Source organism: Penaeus vannamei, chromosome 20 (assembly GCF_042767895.1).
Source record: "Penaeus vannamei isolate JL-2024 chromosome 20, ASM4276789v1, whole genome shotgun sequence".
NCBI classification, from domain to species: domain Eukaryota; kingdom Metazoa; phylum Arthropoda; class Malacostraca; order Decapoda; family Penaeidae; genus Penaeus; species Penaeus vannamei.
In genome coordinates this window covers 1045649-1063148 of record NC_091568.1, presented here as the reverse complement: position 1 = coordinate 1063148, position 17500 = coordinate 1045649, and the positions used below count along the sequence as shown (strand labels likewise).

General features: G+C 35.5%; 3 protein-coding genes across 7 annotated transcripts in view; 2 read left to right on the top strand and 1 right to left on the bottom strand.

Annotated features, from left to right (window-relative positions):
- Nucleotides 1-8029, top strand: part of LOC113803101 (microfibril-associated glycoprotein 4) — a 14371-nt gene extending 6342 nt beyond the window's left edge. The window contains exons 3-6 of the mRNA XM_070134663.1: nt 228-354; nt 4357-4900; nt 5327-5812; nt 6185-8029. Of these exons, the coding sequence (XP_069990764.1) occupies nt 228-354; nt 4357-4900; nt 5327-5812; nt 6185-6350 (1323 nt within the window). The 3' untranslated portion in view covers nt 6351-8029. The remainder of the gene's footprint in view (nt 1-227; nt 355-4356; nt 4901-5326; nt 5813-6184) is intronic.
- A 1883-nt stretch (nt 8030-9912) lies between these two features.
- Nucleotides 9913-14788, bottom strand: LOC113803098 (RRP15-like protein). 3 transcript variants are annotated; one of them, XM_027353813.2, is made up of 5 exons: nt 14730-14788; nt 11749-12545; nt 11314-11402; nt 10622-10811; nt 9913-10140 (listed from the first exon to the last, which is right to left on the bottom strand). In XM_027353813.2, exons 2-5 carry the CDS (start codon nt 12532-12534, stop codon nt 10018-10020), a joined length of 1188 nt encoding a protein of 395 aa, XP_027209614.2. In that variant the 5' UTR covers nt 12535-12545; nt 14730-14788; the 3' UTR covers nt 9913-10017. The 3 variants fall into 3 exon arrangements, with proteins under 3 accessions (XP_027209614.2, XP_027209613.2, XP_027209615.2); XM_027353812.2 differs by having other exon boundaries at nt 14687-14744; XM_027353814.2 differs by lacking the exon at nt 14730-14788 and adding an exon at nt 14559-14667.
- Nucleotides 14789-15418: 630 nt separating this feature from the next.
- Atg10 (Autophagy-related 10) overlaps nt 15419-17500 on the top strand; it is an 8306-nt gene continuing 6224 nt past the window's right edge. Inside the window, exon 1 of one of the 3 annotated variants that reach the window (XM_027353811.2) lies at nt 15419-15557. The gene's annotated coding sequence lies outside the window, so the exon portion shown is untranslated. Of the gene's footprint in view, nt 15558-15583; nt 15675-17104; nt 17210-17500 lie in introns of those variants that run through there. The other 2 variants (XM_027353809.2, XM_027353810.2) reach the window with 2 other exon arrangements.

The following is a 17500-nucleotide window of genomic DNA, read 5'->3' as shown; positions in this document are numbered from 1 at the left end:
AGGGAGGAAGGGAGGGAGGGAGGGAGGGAGAGAGAGAGAGAGAGAGAGAGAGAGAGAGAGAGAGAGAGAGAGAGAGAGAGAGAGAGAGAGAGAGAGAGAGAGAGAGAGAGAGAGAGAGAGAGAGAGAAAGAAAGAAAGAGAGAAAGAGAGAAAAAAATATTTATTCATTCAACCTTCGACATGTACACTTTCCGTGACCTGACCTCCACCGAACCCGGGGCTTGCAGGTGTCGCCAACCTTCCCCGCCGACCTCCAGGACACATACCTTGGAGAAGCCCCAACCTCGAAGTTCAGTTTCAGTTGCCTTCAGAGCTGCAACGAAGTACCCAGCTGCCGCCTGGCCTGCGTCACAGGTGCGTGGAGGAGCTATGTGGGCGATGATGCAGTATGATACGATATGTTGGTTTTGTGTGTCTTTTTCTACCATATTGGCCTTTGTGTGGTCGTAATGGTATGTTGGTTATGATATGAAATGTGGGTTATTACGTGTCTTTCATAGTACGTTATCATTCTTTTATATATATATATATATATATATATATATATATATATATATATATATATATATATATATATATATATATATATATAGGTATATGTATATATATATATATATATATATATATATATATATATATATATATATATGTATATGTATATATATATATATATATATATATATATATATATATATATATATATATATATATATATATATATATATAAAGAAGGCAGCCTGAGTCGGTGCCGGTTCCAATTATGGGCATGTCGAGAGGGCTGGCGTCAGGAAGGGCATCGTGCCATCTGCCCAAACCAGGTTACAGCGACCCCGTTTAAGAATAGGACAAAGAAGGGGAGAAGGGGTACAGAAGAAGAAGAAAAAAAGACAGTGATATATATATACATATTCCTCTAACGAATAAGGATAGTTATACGGCCGGTTTGTTAGAATTGTGCCAGGCCTGACTAATTGACATTCATTACACGGACATGCACATACACAGAAACAAATGCACATCTATCAGTCTAGACATGCATCTCTACCGTACAGACAGAAAAATAAATGCATATTTATTTGATAGATCGATAGAAATGCATAAATTTCTGTATATATGGATGTCTGTTTATACGAATATTCACTGGGTCTGGCCTGGCACAATTTTAACAAACCGGACGAATGTTTTGTCCACAAATTCACTTCTAGACTAAAAGAATCATCTCAAAAGGGTTACTTGTCGTGATCGCTGTGTATTTCCACTCTTTTCAGCGCAATATTCCAGGATAGCAGTAGATCTTCAAATATGTGCGTTTGTGAGTTTGTGTGTGTGTTTGTGTGTGTGTGAGTTTGTGTGTGTGTGTGTGTTTGTGTGTTGGGGGGGGGGGGTGCGTGTTTGTACGTGTGCTTCTTCGTGTGTTTGTGCTTGTGCGTGTGTGTTATGTGTGCGTGTGCGTGTTTTTTTGTGTAATATGTGTGTTTGAGCTTTATCCTTCACCTAGATGAGTGAAAATGGCATTCCGCAAATAACACTTGAAGTCCATACCAAAAACATCGAAGAAAATGGCTTTCTTGTCAGCTTTCGTGTCTCTGCCAAAAACGGATGAGAGGGTGTGTATCTTAACCTCCTTTAAGCGAACGTTTCACCTTTCACAGTACATGTTGGAGATATTATTACTAAATTTCCACACGGAAGAGTTATTGCTTTTTATGAACTTTGTGACACGCGACTGAAATATACATTTTTAGCGAGAAATAAAAAGCATTATAAACAGGTCCTAAGGCGGACATAACAGGATATGGGAGGAAACATGTCCCATAAAAAACACACAAAAGCTTTCTTGTTGAGAAAGAAAAAGGTGAAGAAACCGAAGAAGGTGAAGAAGAAAGAGAAGATGAAGAAGAAGAAGAAGAAAATTTAAAAAAAGAAGTAGAAGCAGAAGATAAAGAAAAAATATGTAATATAGGTCTTATAAGAAATAAAATAAAATTAGATTAAAAATTATAAACAAGATTTGATGTAAATCGAATATGGAATCGTGATTTTCTGTCAAAATAAGTTTATTGCAAGTGGATGAAGAAGAAGAAGAAGGAGAAGAAGAAGAAGAAACTGAAACAAGAAGCAGAAATGGAAGGGGAACAAAAAGGACAATATTTTTTTTCTTGTAAAAATGATATCCCATCAACACAGTTTCGTGTAAATCGAATAAAAAAACAAAACGCGAGGGAGTAGGAAGAAGAGGAAGAGGAGAAGAAAAAGGAAAAGAAGTAAAAAAGGAAGAAAAAAAAGAAAAAAGAAGTAGAAAAAAAGAAAAAAAGAAGATGGACAAAAGAACAAGAAAAGGGAAAAGAAGAAGGAAAAGAAACATAAAAAGAAAACGAAGAAGAAACATAAAAAGAAGAAGAGGAGGAGCAAAAGAGGACAAAGAAGTAGAAACCGAAGAAAAAAAAAAAGAAGGAGGAGGAGAAGAAGAAGATGATGAAGGAGGAGCTGGAGAAGACAAAGAAGTGGAATACCCGAGAAGAAGAAAAATAATAATAAGGAGGAGCAGAAGTAAAGAAGAAGGAGGAGAAGAAGACAAATAAACCCAAGAAGAAGAAAAAGGAGGAAGAGGAAGAGGAGAAGAAAACAAAGAATTAAAAACAGAAGAAGGAGGAGGATGTGACAAAGAAATAAAAAAATCAAAGAAGAATAAGAGGACGAGAAGAGAGCAACGATGGTAGACATTTCGGCGCGTCTTTTTTCCAAGATAAATCATAATAAACAAATAAATAAATAAATAATAAAAAAATCAAAGATATATAAACCATAAAAATAAGAAAATAAATCAAAACCAATCATAAATTAATCATAATAGATAAATAAATAATAGATAGACAAGTCATACATAAACCATAAAAATAAACAAAACAAATCATAAACCAATCATAAATTAATCATAACAGAATAATAAATAAATAATAGACCAATAAATCATACATAAATCATAACAATAAACAAGATTCACTGAGATAAAAACAATTTCACTAAGATATATAAACAGAGTTGCAAATGTGATTTTCATTATGATAGATAATCCCTTTTATATATAGAAGATATGTTTTGTTTTATCAAGATACACTATACTTTAATCAGCAAAAAATATACGTATTTTTTAAAAAGTCATTCCGTTCAAAAAGTTTATATAGATAAAGAAAAAGAAAAAGAAAAAAAAACTTTAAGATCAAATACGTAAGTTTTTACATATTTTTTCCCGTCAACCCTAAAAAAAAAAAAAAAAAAAAAAAAAAAAAAAAAAAAAAAAATACATATACGGTAAATATCCATTTCATAATATTCATATACATTGAAACATACAATGTTATACAGACACGATGTCATTAAGGTCCAAATTACTTCGCTCTCTGCCACGTGTATCGTTTTTATTTACCTTTTTCTTCTCCGCTTTTTTGACAGCTGATCACGTGGTCATTGGTTGCAAGATCGATGTGCAATTTCAGCGTGTGTGTGATGGTGATATTATGATGATTATGATGATGATGATGATGATGAGGAGGAGGAGGAGGAGGATGGTGATGATGATGGTGATGGTGATTAGGATGGTGATAATCATAAAAAATAATAATAATGATGATGATGATGATAATAATAATAATAACAATAATAATAATAATAATAATAATAATAATAATAATAACAATAATAATAATAATAATATTGATACTACTACTAATAATAATGATAATGATAACAATTATACTAATACTAATAATAATGATAACAACAACAATAAATAAAATGGTAATAATAATAATAATAATAATAATAATAATAATAATAATAATAATAATAATAATAATGATAGCAACAACAAATGAAGGACAATAATAATAATGATGATTATGATAATAATAATAACAATAGTAATGACATTGATAAAAATTATATTTTTTTTTCAGTTTGTTGAGAAAGTCAGTCAAACTGGGGCTATTTGTTTATTGTTAAATTAATGTGTGAGTTAGTGCATGTATACTACAATAAATAATGTTATATAAGTTATTCAAGTGTGTATCTGTTTGGTTTACTCCGTGCACAAGTCCTCATTCAAGGCGGCTGTCTGGTCACCGTGTGTGTGGGTTTCTGCTTGTGTATTGCATGGGAATATTATTCAAGTATGTAGATGTTGAATCTACTAACTACTCGCTGAACTTCCAAGTTAATTTATTAAATACTCATTGAACTTTGAATTAGTAACTACTCAATAAACTCTTATCTATTACCTGACTGAACTTTGGCGAGTAGTTACCAACCTCTCACTGAACTTTATCTCCCCCCTCCCCCCCTCCCCCCTCCCTGCAGGCGGCGTGTGCCAGATGTTCAGCATCAAGGTGTCGCGGCACTGGGCCGGCGTCGCCCCCGCTGCCGTGACCTTCGACGCGTGCCACACCTCCTGGGTCACGAACCCCGTGCGCCTGCGGCCCGCGGCGACCTCAGCCTCGAGCGAGGCCGCTGGCTCGGAGGCGCGGAAGGCGGTCAACGGCTTCCTGACCTCGGACCTCTCGCAGTGCTTCTCCAGCGCCGTCGAGTCGGGCCCTTGGTGGCTGGCTGACCTGGGCGCGGCGCGGCGCGTGGCCCGGGTCAGAGTTCACACGCGCCAGGACGGCGTCAGCGGCGACTTCGCGTCCGTGGAGGCTCGCCTGGGGGACTCGCCCGCGCACGCCTCCAACCCGCAGTTCGGCCAGAACGCCGGCTCGCCCCACGTGGGCGCCGTGGCGGACTTCACGCCCTCGACGCCCATGCGCGGCCGCTTCCTCTCGCTGCAGAGCGTGGGCGCCGCCCCGGCCGCGCTCACCCTCTGCGACGTCGAGATCCTGGAGGAGGGCGTCGCGGCCCAGAAGATGAGGTGGGGTCTCAGAGCGACTCGCAGAGCCTGAGGAGATGGTGTTGTATGGTCTATAAACACACATACAAAAATCATATATATATACACATATATACATTGAGATAGATAGACAGATATGTGTGTGTGTGTGTGTGTGTGTATATGTATATATATATATATATATATATATATATATATATATATATATATATATATATATATATATTTATATATAATATATATATATATATATATATATATGTATATATATATAAATATATGAATATATATATATATATATATAATATATATATATATATATATATATATATATATATATATATATATATATATATATGTAAACATGTATATACAGACATACATATGTAACACTTTCAGCTTTGACATAGATCTTGCTCTTACAATTCTTGCTCTCCGCCCTTTCAGAAACTGCGTGGACGTGCGCCGGAAAGGCAACCAGGTGGACGGCATGTACACCATCTACCCCTTCCACTGCTGCCCCAAGGCCTCCGTCAGCGTCTACTGCGACATGACCATGGAGGGCGGAGGCTGGACGGTCATCCAGCGGCGCCGGGACCTTCAGCCTCGCGTCGACTTCTCCGTTTCGTGGGAAGAATACAGGAGCGGCTTCGGCCACAGGCCCTCCGGAGAGTTCTGGCTCGGGAACAGCCTCATCCACGCCCTCACGACCCAGGCTCCCAACGAGCTGCGGATCGACCTCAGCGACTTCACGGGCTTGACCAGGTGGGCCAAGTTCAGCCACTTCTCCATCCGGGGCGTCGAGGATAACTTCCAGCTGAATGTGTCCGGGTATTCTGGCACGGCTGGGGACTCCATGGCCTATCACACTGGGTCCTACTTCTCCACAATCGACAAGGACTTGGATATCGCTTCTTGGAGCTGTGCAGCCGCGTAAGTACAAACTGACGTATAGATTATCTATTTGTAGTTAATTTTCTGCAATAATAGCACTCAGGAAATATCACAAGCTTTTACTTCTAGAAAAAATACTGTTCTTAATCTAATTTTAGTCACCTTCCAATTTTACACTAGTTTTCTGTTAATAAAGCTCACCCAAACATTGATTATGAATCCTTTGTACTATCAATAATTTGCCATTTAGAAGGCCCATTATGATCAGCCTGTCACCATTTGTAGTTTCATGCCATCACAATTTACACTTCCTTCATTCATCCTTAATCAGTCTCTCTCACAATCATTCAACACTCGATATCCACCATTCATAGCCCTACCTAAACCAGAACCTCCATTTCCACCCACCAGCTTCCCCGGTGGATGGTGGTACGTGGCGTGTCTTTCCATCAACCTCAACGGACCTTACATCGAGGGACCAAACTCCTACGACGGAGAAGGGATTATATACAAGTCTTGGACAGGTCTTGGCTACTCCCTCAACACGACATCCATGATGATCAGGCCTACGAACTGATGTACTTATTTTACTTGTTTTAACTCATAGTACTGTTTATATTCCTTTTGTCATTACCTGTCAAACTTTAACTGGATTTATCAATTAACGTGTCATCTTATCTACCTATCTATCTGTCTGTCTGTCTGTAAGTACACTTGCTTTATATTCTTCTGCAGGATTTTCCTTCTCATGCTATGTTATGACAATGAAGCAGATATTTGTTGCTGGCCAAGGTGTCCTCTCCAAATAAAACCGGTTTCATCTAGCTTTTCATAAAAAAGGAACATGTAGAGAGATCTAGAGAAATGCATGAGTGATATTGAATAATTTTGGGTTTTAATCATTAGGTGTTTTTTTGATGAATATATAATAATGAAACATTAATAAAGTATACTGCATTGAGGAACTTTCACTCTTGTTGCATAACAGACTAGAGATTTGTTTCTTTTTGTGTGCTAAACTTGTACCAATACAGTGAAATAACTGATGATCTCTCTAACAGCTAAGAACCACATATTTTTAATGTAATGCTCAACATTCTCGAGTTAGTCAATTTTTTTTTTTACAAAATTGTAAAATTCCTTTTCATATATGCCCTCCTGATCAAGAACTAAAAAGTTCACAACTTGGTACATTACTATCTAAGTCATATATAATATAAATAGGATACACTGTGTAGATACAACCAACAGTTTTTTTTTTCATCTATTTAATCATGTGAATTACCAAGACATATCAATATTACCAATAAGTATGAAATATTCTTTATAACCTTGGTTTTTTTAACACATTCACACTTCTTGTAATCAAGTTTTAGAATCTAAATAGGTAAACAGATTACAGATTTTGAGTAATGTCAAGAATATACGCTGCTCATATCTTTCTTATCAATTCTAGCACAATAATAATATTCACTCAAGAACCAAGCGAGTGCAAGTTTACAATATATCCGTAGTTGTGAACTTTAATTTAAGCTAGCTTTTCTCTACTTTTAAATTTATATCACTGAACTATTACCACCTTTTACGGATAATAAATGCTGAATGTGATTTCTTATTTCAACAGTAGCTTGATAGTGTCATAATAGCATTATGTGAGATTCTAGTCACCTTGAGTATTCCTGAACATTTTAAAGAAATTGTCACATCTATTAAGATAACAGTATATATTTCATTATTACACTGCTTCACTGAATAAGAAGTGGCTTGGTAGATGTAGGCAAAACTAATTCAAATCTTATACTTTAGTGTCACTCTCTCTGTACCCTTATTCCAATAAAATTACAATTATACTTCCTGTATTTCTACTTCGAACACATTGCGTACACTATGTGCCAACTGATACATGGCGTAGTGTTCCCAGTTTTCAGTCGAGTACATTTAAATCTATTCTCTATATGTCAAGGGTTATGCTCCTTACCTCTTACTGCTTCTAAATCAGATGATTATCGTATAACTAAAAGAAGTTACAACCATACCCTTGTTTCATCAATATATACCAGGATAACAAAATTAAAGCATTAATTAAATAATGATAATAATACAATAAAACATCCCACAAGCCATTGTAGGCAATTTCGGCAAAAACAGTTAATGTCTTCATCTTTCCAGGACACTGAGTAGTATGATATGTGCTTAGCTACCTTATAAAGGCTAAGGTGTGAATGAAGGAAGTAACGAATGATGATTAACTAAAAAGACAATGAAACATACGATGTGCCCTACTACTAAATCGAAAGGTAAAAGAAATCTCCCCCAAACATTAATGAAACTATTAAGTACAAACGTATTTCTGCATTGATCGACAACCTCGTGGATCGCTCAAGGAAAAGTGGGTTTTACTGCCTGAATCCCTCACAATACATAGTGGGGCATCCTGATGGCATACATGACAACTTTTCACAAAATATTTCTATGAACAAGTTGATATATCCAGTGAGCTCAAGACATGCAGAAGACGATCTTGTACAACATTCACCTCTAGAAGAAGAAGAAGAAGAAGAAGAAAAAACAAACACAAAAACAGAAGAGCTTAGCCATATATTGAATTTTATAAATAAGCTCTTATGTAGAAACCTCTTATCAGAGACGAGAAACCAGTCAAACCACGATTCCACAAACATTAGCTTTTATTAATCATAGGCACTGGCATTTAATTTCTCTTTCTTTTACAGATAGTTCTAGGTTTAGATAATAATAAGAACAAAAAAAAAAGGTGAAGTTGGGCCATTAAAAGGAATGAAAAGTAGGGTTCCTATAACCCTGACAGAAGATACTGAAATGGAAAATGATAAAGAAAGATAGACAGAGAGATACACAGTGGAAGGGGAAGCTTCTCTCAGCTTAGTGGCCCCAAATTTCAATAAAGCAGATTTGAAAAAAATATATATATATATATGTCAAGATCATTATTCATTCAACATTTAAAAAGGTGCACTCTTTCTGATTTCAAAGATGCATATCTGTCACTGAAACATGTGTTTATCAAAATTTAGTGTTATAACAAATAGAGTAAATTATAATACTCATTTTTAAATAGTTTTTTTGTTTAAATGTTAACAATTCATTTGGGGGAAAGCAATGAATTCATTACTTTAACGATTTCTCGTCAGACGAGTCCTGGCCTTCCTCCCATACACAGGTAAGCTGTGCTGGTATTTTAAGTCATTTTTTACCCTGCTTTTATAGATCACAATGCTTGATAAGTTTATTAATGTAGTTTTTAAATCCCTTTGTATCAATTTGTGATATTTAGACGAGTCCTGGCCTTCCTCCCATACACAGAGAGAAATGTTGGAGAATGCGGCGAGAAGAGCTCGCCATAATGCCTTGTTGCCAGGGGAAAATAATGTTAGTTATTTAGTTATTTTAATAGTCCGTGGATACAGTAACGGATGTAGTCGCAGGTTACAGTTCCGGTGGTATCAGTGAATAGACTGAGAAGGTAATTAGTTATTAAAGTGAAGTGTAAGAGAGGGAAATTGTAAAGGTAAAAGGGGATAGACTGGGAGTGAGGGTCTTGATTTCATCTCAGATGTATTTTCAATTTTGTTTATTAATATAATTTTTAATTATAATTAATAGGAAAAGGTAGGGTATAGAATTAACCTTAGATATGAACTGAATTATTTGAGAATATTGCTTACTTTAATTATCATGTGAATTGCTAAGATTTACAGAATGATATGCCATTTGTTCATTGTTTAGTTATTAAATAAAATATTAAGGGTTACAAATGTTTCGATGACCATTGAAATTTGCCACACTCAACTGAGGAATGAATTCTTTCCCACAACCACGAGCCTTAAAGACCATTATGCTACGCTACCCACAAGATTTAACGGTACAGTAAATACAGTAAGAATAGGCCTCCATTTAAATGAAATTGGCATATGAAAAACACACTAATACGACATTGGTACAAAAGTTGATTACAATAAATATGCTAAAATTTGCACATTAATTTTTTTTTATATTACATATATACATATATGATAATAATAGCACCTTGGAAATAATAACAACAATAAGGAGTAAAGATGTTTAATGAAACAAAATCTGAGGTGAGAAAAACTACAGGCTTATAAAAACAATTCATTTCTTTACCTTTTCATATAAATTTTATGAATTCAAGGACATAATACATAAATATGTTACATTCTCAAACATATTAATTACATAACAACTTACTCGTCTTCATCACTCTCTTGATCCCAACCTTGTAGTGTTGGCTCCTTGTAAAAGTTTTCCGAGAGGACGCTCCACCTTGGCTTCTTACTCGGGACTTCTTCAGGTTCCTTTTTCAATTCCTGATAGAACAAGATACAATTAATCTAGATGCACAAATCACGTAAGGCATTAGGAGATAATGCGCACAACATTCATAGATCTCATTTAAAAGTCTGTGCTACTGAAGTTGATGCCACCATACCAAAAAAATTTTCACATAGACCTTTGGTATTCAAGTTACTACCCTTTCCATACATTAAATAAAAGTATATCTACGTGTGACTGTGTGGGCAGGTGGGAGGCACCATCATGTTACAGTACCTAAAGCAACACTATGATAATAAAAGAGATTAACAACGTGGTGCCAACACTAAAACATCTATAGTCTCCTTTTGAATAGAAAATTCACCACCATACTCGACCCAAGAGAGAAAATCACAAATGACTCTGACAGACTCCAGACGAATGACTCTCTGTGTGGCTTAGAACTGAGAACTATTTAAAAGCAAGGAATCCCTGACCCGTGCTTACTCGTACATTCAATATGAGGAAACTACTTGCCTTTTTAACCTCGTCTTCAGAGTACACATCTTCCATCTGTTTGCCTTTCCTCTTGAGCACCTTCAGGAAATCCTCCTTGCCAATATTCTCGAGCAATGTTTCTTTTCCAATGACACTCTTGGTCTCTGCCATCTTCTTCGAGATTATGCTCTTGTGCTTCTCAATAGCGCCAAATAACTGTACAACTCCACTGAAAGATGGGAATGTTTACTTTCAAAAACAACATATGTGTATCACAATCTTAGCATGACGTATGATAAATATCTAGTCCTGTCTATGCATATCTACCTAAATCTACATCTATCCATCTATGTAAGACTGGGAAAGACACTGTATAATGTCTACATGGAAAAATATCCCAAAATAAGACTGAGAGAAAACAGATAATTTCTTTCCTTGTCTCTTATTTTCTTTTTCAACTTACCTTAAAATATGTGCATGCAAAAACAATCACACATTTTAACCATACACATACTTACATCCCCCCCCCCCAAAAAAAAAGAAAAAAAAAAGGTAGGTAATAACAAACAAATACACAAAATATAAACAAAATGAATGAATGAATAAATAACAAATCTGTGAATATAAAAATCAAATCATATATCAGAACATAACACACACAAATGAATGAGAAATACTTTCACTCAACCAAATCCCGTCCAAATATGAAAGCAACCTTTCCTCATACTTACTGGGTGGCTATAACCTTCAGCGCCTTCTCCTTTTCCCGATTGTCTAATATCGTTGGCTTTACGTGAAACTGGTTTATCCATGCTTTTCTCTGAAATACAATTTTGCTTCTGAAAATTTTATTTCATTCTCTTTTTACCTATTTATATGAAGAGAGGAGGGCATTCAATTTTTAAAAAGGAGTCAAGAATTTGCTTTCCACATATCATTACAATAATTCAATCATGCAGTATGAAATTCATCATCGAAGATTTATTACGGATACCCAAAACAATTCAATTTATAGAACTTAAGAGAAAGAAAAGAAAAATAATAATAGCATTTGAATCTTTCATATAAAAATCAAAATCACACACATATACTTGTCTAGACATTGAAATTAAAGTGGACGGTAGGGAAAAATCAACTTAAAAAAAAAAGAAAAGAAATGAACTAACCTGTAGTTGTTTCTGATGCAGCGACATTCTGACTGCATCTTTTACCTCTTCTTCTTTCACTACTTTTCTAACATTTCCTTCTTCATCAACAACTTCAAAGTCTTCATCAAATCTAACTCTCCTATCATCGTCTTTCTTAGCCTTAGTAAGAATTTCTTTGCCCTTTTTCTTTGACTTCAAAATCATGTTAAGAACGTTAGCCAATCCCATGCCAGCTTCTTGTACGCCACCATCATCGTCACTTTCAGCAGCACTGTCACTATCATCTTCATCCTCGTCTGTTTCCTCCTCTTCCTTTTCCTCTTTTAAATCATCTGAGTCAGACAAGTCCTCTCTCTCTATTCTCACTTTCTTTTTTTTAGTCTGACCTTTGCTCTTAATTTTCTTTTTCTTCTTCTTCCTTCCATCAGTCTCTGCTCCAGATTCCTCATCACCGCTGCCAGACTCGACATCGCCGAAGTTGTCATCCCCTTCACCCCATCCTTTTGCCTCATCCACCCATTTACTGCCTTTCTTTGAGCTCTTGTTCTTCCATTCTTCATTGTCACTGTCCTCTTCTTGTTTGATCTCCTCTGTGAAGTCGTCCTGCTCCATTTCCACTTCTTCTACTGTGTCGTTCCAGTCTTCCACTTCTTGCTTGATGTCCTCCAAGTCGTCCCCCGGTTCAAAGTCATAGTTATCTGAGCCACTATCGACCTCTTCCAGGTTGACCTCTCCATCATCTGACTCCAGGTGCTCCTCCACCACCCTTGGTTTCTTGACTTGGCGTCCAGTTGAAACAGCCATTTTGTCAGAATCTGGAAATCAGGATTGTTCAAGTTACCATACATGAAGCTTAATCGTTTAATGAAGGGACAGGATTTTGGGCTTATGAAGACAAATGATCCCCAGTAAATCACTGAACTTAAATGCAATATGCCATGTAAAATTCAGCAATGTTTGCTGGTTTATGATGACAGATGTATGATTATAACCACAACAGAAGAAAAAGATCATGTTTTAAATTTGTCAAGATTCTGAGCTTTTCAATGTACATTTAAAATTATCTAATGTTAGTTTACATGTCTAATGTAGATCCACCATTTTAAATTAATTAAAATTGATATGGGTGGATTACTTGTGGTATCCTATGAAGTGGTTTTAGTTTGTGCCAGCCAAAAATAATGACCGCACTAGAAACCAAAGGGAACGGAGGGTATGAAGTATCCCTTGGTAATTTCTGGGAACATCTGTGAAATACTTGATATGGTTTTCATGTGTTTCTGCTATGGCTACGAGGCCTTGCCTTCTGAACTCCCTTTATTGCAAGCCGCCACCTCCACAGCCCTCTACCCTAGATACAAAATCACATCTGACTAGCAAGATAACACCTGAACAGATGTGTAACTTCACAACTCAGGAACGCTGTCGATAAAAACTCTTTAAATATTATTTTTACTCTTTCCCTCAAAGTTCCCAAGAATTGTTCTAGGTAATAATAATCTGCTCAAAGAGATGGAGAATTATACACACATAATTTACAATTGTCAACCCTATCACGATAGGGCCTGAATTTTTTGGCGCTGTAATATCATGCAACAGTCTGGACTTTGTGCCTAGGCCTAAGCTGCTTACCATCCTTGTGAGTCACGACACTTATATACATTATAGGCGATTACAACATGATGGATAAAGCTGTACCCATCACTGAAGGGTTAAGATTGCCTTTTTCAAATTTTCACAAAAAATTTTTCCAGGATATTCATCTCCATTAAAATGTCAATTTATGCATCTCCCATCTTACAGATCATAAGAAATAGTCATAAACCACATAGGTACAGCTGCAGTGGCCTCAAATTTACAGCTAAATGATGAAAATATCCCCTGCATATCACCGCTCACAGTTACAGCTAACGCAAATATTACACGATAGGAATCGAATAGTCAGTAAACATTTACCGAGTTATGAGACGCAATTCTCATCTATCATTTATTTTCATGCAAATTAGTACTTTATTTGGCTGGTTATTTTAACCTTTATGATAATCAGGACTTCCCAGACAATATCTACATCATATTTATTCTCACGTGACAAGAACGAATCTGATGATCATTTCCATAGCAATCATTGCCGACAATCTTGATGTGTTAAGTCCCGATAACGGGGGAAGGCATGAAGTATATCTATGTCATTGTACAACCTACCATAAGATATCATATTCCAAAATTGTACCAGTCAAAATAATAATCAATATATTAAAACAGCTTAATGTCAACAGCAGCTATTCCCATAATTCACAAGAGCAGGCGGAGTTTAGCAGCGTGTCTTGCCTCCAATCACAAGACAAGTATTGGGTGTCATGTAACATCACACAACACCGTAACTGACACTAGAAATGATGGCACATATCCACAACATCCTCACACAGACAGAGTTCTTAATGTCGCGTTTTCTATAAGTTGACACGAAGTGTTAACAAAGGAGGGTACAAGGGGCTTACCCATGACTAGGGTATAAGTAAACTAGGAAAGGTCAAGGTTAGATTCCTTATATTCGCACAATACTTTGGTTTCGCGACTTCGTCTTTTGCGGGAAAATCACTTTCAGTAACAAATAGCAGTAAAATGTATTCGTGTTGACAATATTGAAAAAGTATGAATGAGAATGGATGTCTTCACAATACAAAAGATGTATTTTACCAGTTTCGTTTCACTATTTGTCAGATATACATGCATTTTTGACCAAGATAGAATCAAAACCGGTCAAATGCATCTCTTGTATTGTAAAAATAGCGATAACTAATAAAAAAAAAAAAAATTACACTTCCCACCTGGCCCTACGAGTCTCCCTCATGCCTGTTCTCCCTCGACACAGCAATAACAATAACCTCAAAGAACTTTTTAAATATGGCAGATCTATGTAATCAATCCAACTCAAATCAACAATCGCTCAAATTACACCAGAAATAAAGAAAATAATCCGAATCCTCCTCGCGCCTCACTCCACGTCCACACTCGGTCCTCCGCTCACATGTTCTTTCAAAACAAACCCCAGACTCACGGGTCCCAGACAGATATCAGGAAAAAAACTATAATTGTAAATTTACTTTTTAAGAAATTCTATTCATTACCGAACCATATTTGTTGTTCAATTTGATTTTTCTATGGTTTTCTTTTTAATCATTTTCTACAGCAACATATAATAAATCTTAAATGCAAAAATTCCTCAGGATGGTCTGCGACGATATTTCTAATCATAAGTGAAAGTTAGCTAATTGCAAGCTTCTGAGCATGATTTTTATTCTTATATATTTTTGCCCATCTTTGTCCATCGATTCAACATAAGAATGCATTTGATATTCATCTGCGATGTCCCAAACGCAAATCAGTAGTAAATGGTAAGTGTAATTTTGTTAGAATAGGCGGTAGTTATTTTCACATCAAAAGATTTGGGGTTTTCTATCTCTAATTTTTAAAGTCGATATTCTTGATATTTTTTTCTATAAAAGTTTCTATTGAAAATTTTACTTCAAAATCATTCAATATCGAATGATACTTCCACAGCAAAGATAGGAATGCTACATTCAGTTATAATGTTTTACTTACAACCGGTAGATGGCAGTAAAAAAAATCTTGTTTTGATTTTTTTGATAATTTAAACATAAGAGAAAAAACATTCAATAAGAAACCAAGCTATAACTCCAAGACACCTTAAATTATATGTCTGCATGATACAAATCACATGATCGAAGAGTATAATAGTGCGTTTGCTTAATAGAGTCGCTGATAACATACTTCGTAGTATCACAATTTATACGTTCCCAAGCATGGTAAGTATCCTATCCTTAACTTTAATGTTTGCTTCTCTGTTTACAAACATTGCATTAGATTCAAGGAACGAAAAGTGACATATCTTGCCCTTCCATCACATCTTTTTCACTTTCTCGGTATGATATTATATCACATTGATTATTTAACCCATATCAGTCTCATACAATTACTTACAGAGGCTTGTTAAGAAGTAATATCAATGAGAATAGGAGTTAAAAGTGATTTTTTTCAGGGGATCAGCAGGTCGGTCTCGTTGAATCGACCTTTCAAGTATTTTTCTGTTTGTGACTACAGCTACTTTCGGTATAATTAATGTTTAACAGATCCAGAATTTTCTTAGTGTATTAGTGTCGGTATATTCTCTGTCGTTAATTCAGTGGACAAGATGCTAGTCATATCAAATAGTACCCTCTGTAATATATTAGCAGCCAGATTTTAAAAGTTTTGCGAGGCCAGATGCAATAAATATTCATTATATAGACATGCATATACACCAAGATAAATGCATCTCTATATATAGATACATACATATCATCAGGACAGATAGATAGATGAATGCATATCTGTCATAGATATGTAATTATTTCTGTGGGAATGCATGTCCGTATATGCATATGTTCATTAGTTTGGGCCTCGTACAATTTTAGCAAACTGACCATAATTCATTGCTATATTTCACATACCTAGATAGAGGTAATTCACACAGAAGGGAATTTAAATTAATTTTTTTCATAAAGCAATATTGTTTGTTTTTCTGTATCTTCACACAGTATTGGATTGAATATTTACTTGAGTTTCCAGTTGGCTACCTGTAACCGTGTTGATTACACAGATAGCTGCATTATGATACAGTTGGTTTATTGAGAGTTTGTTGTCAATCTTATAACACTCATATGATTTAAGATTTTGTTTTAAGTTTCACATTTTTGATAGCATCTAGGTATCTCTCAGGATACAATTTATTGCCTAGTTTACTGAAGTAATAAATATATTTTTTTCATAATATATGTAGTAGATCATTTTAAATGTGGCATTTTTTTTTTTGTTTTATATTTTTTAATTAATTGTTTGTTTTAGAACTGATGGATAATGGTAGTTTAACTTTTCTGTAATAAAAAAGAATGACTCTTGATAATTAACCCAACTGGATTGCTGGTTTTCTGTGTTTTTTTAAATATTTATGGCAATCACTTAGGAAATGCAGTTAAATTAGTTAAACAAGGAAATTATAGCCAAAAAAATATCTTTTCTCACTTCTGGGGAATGTATATGGTTTTCTTGGATACATAGGGTTAAGGATATGAAAAATATGAATGTGTTTAAATCATTCAGATGTTATTTGAGGAGTGAGTGAAAATGATAAAATTCAAGTAATAGAATGAATTTTACTGTCAAAAAATTAACATGAAACTTGCAATCATGTCATCCTTGTCTTTGGTGACTTTAGCCTTAGAGATGAATTCCAGTGCTACATGATGTGCAAAATATATTTTTCACATCATGCTTATTTTGGTATGGAGAAGCTCTTAGTTTCCTCATGTTTTCAGCAGTCTGGAAGGGAATTTTTAAGGTGCAGGATGTGTGATGCTCTTTAATCTAGTCAGCAACGAGTTATGCAAGAATGATGGCTATATATATATATGAAACCACAGTAAGAAGCAATTTTATGTATGTTTACTAATTGTACTATGATCCTCTGGCAGATCAATGTTTGTCTGTGATTGCTTGCTTCGCATACAACCATCATTGCTTTGGTGTTGCCACATGTTCTACTGAGCTTTTTTATATAATATAGTCTAGAATTTTTTTTCCCAGTGTTCAGCATGGTCCAGAAAAGTCTGTATGAAAAGTCATTCTGGGATATATGTTTTGATAGTGAGGAGTTGCTAGTGATGTTGGAGAGGAAGACAAGGAAATTGTATAGGAAAATATGGGGGTGCTA

Excerpts from the sequence above, each read along its gene's own strand:
- LOC113803098 (XM_027353813.2), bottom strand. The coding sequence starts at position 12,534 with ATGGCTGTTTCAACTGGACGCCAAGTCAAGAAACCAAGGGTGGTGGAG. Across the intron at positions 11,403-11,748 it reads TGCATCAGAAACAACTACAG|AGAAAAGCATGGATAAACCA; the intron begins GTTAGTTCATTT and ends ATTGTATTTCAG. Across the intron at positions 10,141-10,621 it reads CTGAAGACGAGGTTAAAAAG|GAATTGAAAAAGGAACCTGA; the intron begins GCAAGTAGTTTC and ends TTGTTCTATCAG.